Raw genomic sequence first — 5,000 nt, forward strand, 5'->3', positions numbered from 1 at the left:
GGTAAACTTCCACACACACACACACACACACACACACACACACACACACACACACACACACACACACACACACACACACACACACACACACACACACACACACACACACACACACACACACACACACACACACACACACACACACACACACACACACACACACACACACACACACACACACACACACACACACACACACACACACACACACACACACACACACACACACACACACACATATATATATATATATATATATATATGTATATACATATATGTATATATATATATATATATATATATATATATATATATATATATATATATGTTTTAATTACCCACTGTCGGAGAAACAAAGTAAAAGAAACAGACGAACTGTATATTTCGACCACTACTGTGGTCCTCTTCAGCAGATAGATACAAGGTGAGATGTACAAGAATATATACAGGGAGAGAGGTACAAAGTAGGAACAAGGGGAGGTGGCTCAAGTCACATGTCCGAGGTGGGGCGGATTCGGTAATTGTAATAATTTATTAACAGCATAAGTTGTGAATAAATTATTACCATTACCGTATCCGCCCCACCTTGGACATGTGACTTGAGACACCACCCCTTGTTCCTACTTTGTACCTCTCTCCCTGTATATATTCTTGTACATATCATCTTGTATCTATCTGCTGAAGAGGACCACAGTAGTGGTCGAAATATACAGTTCGTCTGTTTCTTTTGCTTTGTTTCTCCGACAGTGGGTAATTAAAACATTTGACTAAATGTGCTACTACATTTTCGTCTTGTGAAATATATACATATATATATATATATATATATATATATATATATATATATATATTCATGTTGTTCTCAAAAGTGCTTTTGATATAACATGGCTCAATAATATTCCTCTCCATTTGGTTTTTCCTTAAGACAAAACTTTCAGAACTATTCCAATCAATGCAATGATTAAAGTCCCTCATATGCACAAAAAACCCACCTGATATTTGCCCCGTTCTAATGCTATATTTATGCTGGCTAATTCTCAAGTTTAATTTTTTACCAGTTAGGCAATATATTCCAAATTACAATCTTTAAAAGGGATGCTATAAACACACCCTTGTAAATATTGTGATTTGAAATATATTGGCCAAACTGGTAAAGATTTAAGTTTGAGGATAAGCCAGCATAAATATAGCATCAGAAGAGGGTAAATATTAAGTGGTTTGCTTGTGCATATGACGGAATTTAATCATTGCATTGATTGGAATAGGTCTAAAAAATTGCCTTAAGTAAAAACATTATGGAGACCAATATTATTGAATCATGTCATATCAAAAATATCTTTGAGAACAACATGAATATGAGTATGGGATTATTGAAATTGGGTAATTTCATTGTTAAAAATGTTGTCGATGGTAGACTTGTAACCCAAACATCTGTGCTGAGCATGTCATAATGAACCTTTCCATGTTACTTTTATTCTCTTTTCTGTATGTATATATTGTCCTTGTTCTTTGTATGTATTTTACCTCTGAAGATGACTTAAATAGATGAAAACGTTCGGTCACCAATCTTATCATTTTCCTATTGTCTGTTTTTTTTTATTTGTAACATAGACCGGGATTAACTTATAGAAAACAATAACAGACGAAAGTGAATTAGCTGCACATGAAAAAGGAAATTAGGCTTTCCGATGAGCTAATGTGTCAACTACTGCACATCGTCATCCTTATAAGGAAGGTGACAACAAATAAAGAGCGTCCAAACAGCGGGAGTAAAGTTCCACTTAGATCAGAGATATATCAAATCTATGCGTTTAGATAAACAACTTTGTCGACATTCAAAAACTTGAAGACTGTTTTTATACGGAAAATGTGAGCTCATATTATTCAGTTAATATATGTCTTGCCATTTTACAAAAGTTGCATGAAAAAGGCTGCACACAGTATCCATAATCGTCAAATATGGCTGGCATCTAGCTGGATGAAAATTGAGGTCAGGCAAGCTATGGTACACGGTGAAGCCTTTGAGAAATCTGTACCGGCAAACAGTGCACAGTATGTTTGATGTCCCGCTGAGCTAAAGTTAAAAAACAGCAAGTTTATTGATATTTCCTGCAGTTTGGTTTATTCAAACACAGTTTTGTACTGTTTTACTTTCCAAAAGATAGAAAGTCCAAACTATTCACACAGCAAAAGTTTGTTTGAAAGGAACAAAGTGGTCCACCAATTAGGAGTTGCCTATAGAATTAGTTGGAAAAAATTATAATCTATATCTAAATAATTGGGCTTACCTAGATATATATATCTTCTTGAAACGTGTGGTGGAATTGAAAATTATTTCGTCTTACTTTGGTATTAGAAGTCAATTCAGATCTTTGGTATCTTAATAGCTATGTACTCAGACATACACATATGAAACTGATATCATGTCTTTTAGATTTTTTTTTTTTTTTTTGGCTAATGTAACGTAAGAAAACAGATCAGCTGAGGAGGTACCAACTCAGTGAGAGAATGGGAATTATGTCGGCTCATTTCTTCAATAATTTGCTGACGATTTCGATTCTTTTTTGCTCTGATTAACGCCGTATGATGTTATTCAAGTGAATGCTCGTTATTTTAGAGGATGAGTTAGATGCTCTTGGCAAACCCGAGATATTTCAAGTCTATTGAGGTAATGTGTGTAAAAGTAGCATACGACATACATAGATTTTTTTTATAATTTTTGAAGAGGAAAAGGAAGAAATGGGAACCAGAGACATCTTGAAGAAATCAATAAATAGAATAAGGTACATTCAAAATATACAGTGCATGAATACTTTATTTATTGATCAACATTAGGGGCTTATATGATTCTCATTGCATCAGTGGATTACGTAAATAATCAATGGATCAATGTGGAGTGACTTACCAACGAGCTTAGAGAGATTCATGTCCCGAAGGACTCGCATGACGATTGTTGACTCAGAATCCTTAGGGTTAGCTCTCTTGGCTGCTCCCAGCGTTCTCAGAACTGAAAGGATGTTTCGAAGTCCGAAGTCGTAGTGGACCTGTGAAGTAGATATAATTGGTTTGAATATGATAATCTTAATTATTTTGAAATTGATTACGTAGCGATAGAAATATCTTAACTTATGAGCTTATCGTTATTGATTTAGTAAATGTGTTTTCCTCAGTTAATAAAAATTGCCTAATGACAGCTAAAGGAAAATGTGCGATGGTCAATACAGTGAAAGAATTACAGAGTTAAAAGGTGGAAAGAAATATGGAGTGGAAAGGGTGGAAAAAAATATGTAGAAAGAAACAGAAGCTGAAGTAAAGAAAAAATGAATAATATAATTAAGATTTTTACGTCATCCCTAACCTGAAGTAAATAACATTTAATTAGAACAAGTTTGTCGTAACAATAACTTAATCAAATTAACTCTTCTGCTTGGAGACTAACCGGTACAATATCTGATAATCAGTCAATATTATGAAAGCAGATGGAAAGATAATAGATGACACCAATTGAAAATACAAAGGGAATAGAAATGGAGTAGAAAGTAAACACCCTATCGGGAAGATAAGAAAATGACTTGGAAACTGGGTTGACCTATAAAGTAAGGCAAACACGAGCAAAACACAGTTAATATTAGTGGAACAGGTGAAAGAACACTTAGAAGGAAATGGCTTGAAAACTTTATGCTATGGGGTAAGAGAAAGAGGAGATGAAGAGGGAATTTAGAAAAAAGATTGCATCCACAATTTTTCTATGAAAAGTATTTACTTGTTATTTAAAATAAACGAGCAGCAATATGAATAGCAAGACCACTGACATCATAAAGAACTAATTCGACAGATGAAAGAGATAACCAAAATTATTACTATCTAATATCAGATGTGTAAGATGGGTTCTTTAACACAAATAACATCTCACTATGCTCCTGTGGTCGTCCATACATACTTGTGTACATACTTACAAGCATACATACATACATACAAGCATACATACTCGTACATACATACATACATACATACATACATACATACATACAAATACATACATACATACATACATACATACATACATTCATTCATACATACATACATACATACATACATACATACATACATAAATATATATATAAATATATATATATATATCATATTTATATATATATATATATATATATATATATATATATATACATACATACATATACCAAGGCTTTTTCCCCCTTTACAAGGGAGGTAGCCAAAAAGGGAAAGGCATAAAAACACTCCCACCCATTTCATCCCTAAATACACTCCACACCCCTCCCACACTCCCTCTCATCTGAGCACCTCCTGGATGACGGGTCATCCCTGCACCTTGCCCACCGCCCTGGGTCAGAAGCAGTGTCGCAAGACACAGCACATCCACAGCAAGGCCGCTTCATTTAATCGGCGACCCCCCCTCTCCGTCCCCCCTTGCATATAAGGAGGGGACGGGGAGAAATTCCTTCGGGCTGCGTCAAAATTTGCTCACACATACTACCTCACCCCCACCCCCGACCATTCCTCCTCATGCAATCACAACATCATCCATATACAACCATTCTCCACTCACCTCTGTCTTCCGTCCTCTCCCTTCCTTCCTCAACAGACATTCCCCTCTTACCCAAAGCCCCCATCACCCCATCCATCCACCTCATCCTAGGACGTCCCCTCCTGTTCACTCCCTCCACACCTTTTATTAGTCTTTCTTCACTCATTCTTTCCATGTGTCCAAAGCATTCTAATATTCTTTCATCAACCCTATCTCCCAGCTCCTTTTTCACCCCTGTTCTCCTCCTCACCTCCTCATTTCTCACTCTATCCAGCCTAGTAACCCCCACCATACTTCTCAGACACCTCATCTCAAACACATTCAAACTCCTTCTCTCTTCTTCTCTTATGTTCCACGTTTCTGCCCCATACAGTGCTGTTGGCACAATCACTCCTTCATACAGTCTCTTCTTCGCATCCATTCCTAAATGTCTATT

At 36.0% G+C, this 5,000-nt stretch overlaps 1 protein-coding gene across 1 annotated transcript in view; it reads right to left on the minus strand.

The window, feature by feature from the left end:
- The window catches only part of LOC143033573 (dynein axonemal heavy chain 5-like), a 197,059-nt gene extending 193,125 nt beyond the window's left edge, over positions 1 to 3,934 (minus strand). The window contains 2 exon segments of the mRNA XM_076199064.1: positions 2,906 to 3,044; positions 3,914 to 3,934. Of these exon segments, the coding sequence (XP_076055179.1) occupies positions 2,906 to 3,044; positions 3,914 to 3,934 (160 nt within the window).
- Between the last annotated feature and the right edge of the window lie 1,066 nt (positions 3,935 to 5,000).

The sequence above is a fragment of the Oratosquilla oratoria genome, chromosome 16 (genome assembly GCF_046742065.1).
Source record: "Oratosquilla oratoria isolate Oo_2021 chromosome 16, ASM4674206v1, whole genome shotgun sequence".
Lineage (NCBI taxonomy): Eukaryota > Metazoa > Arthropoda > Malacostraca > Stomatopoda > Squillidae > Oratosquilla > Oratosquilla oratoria.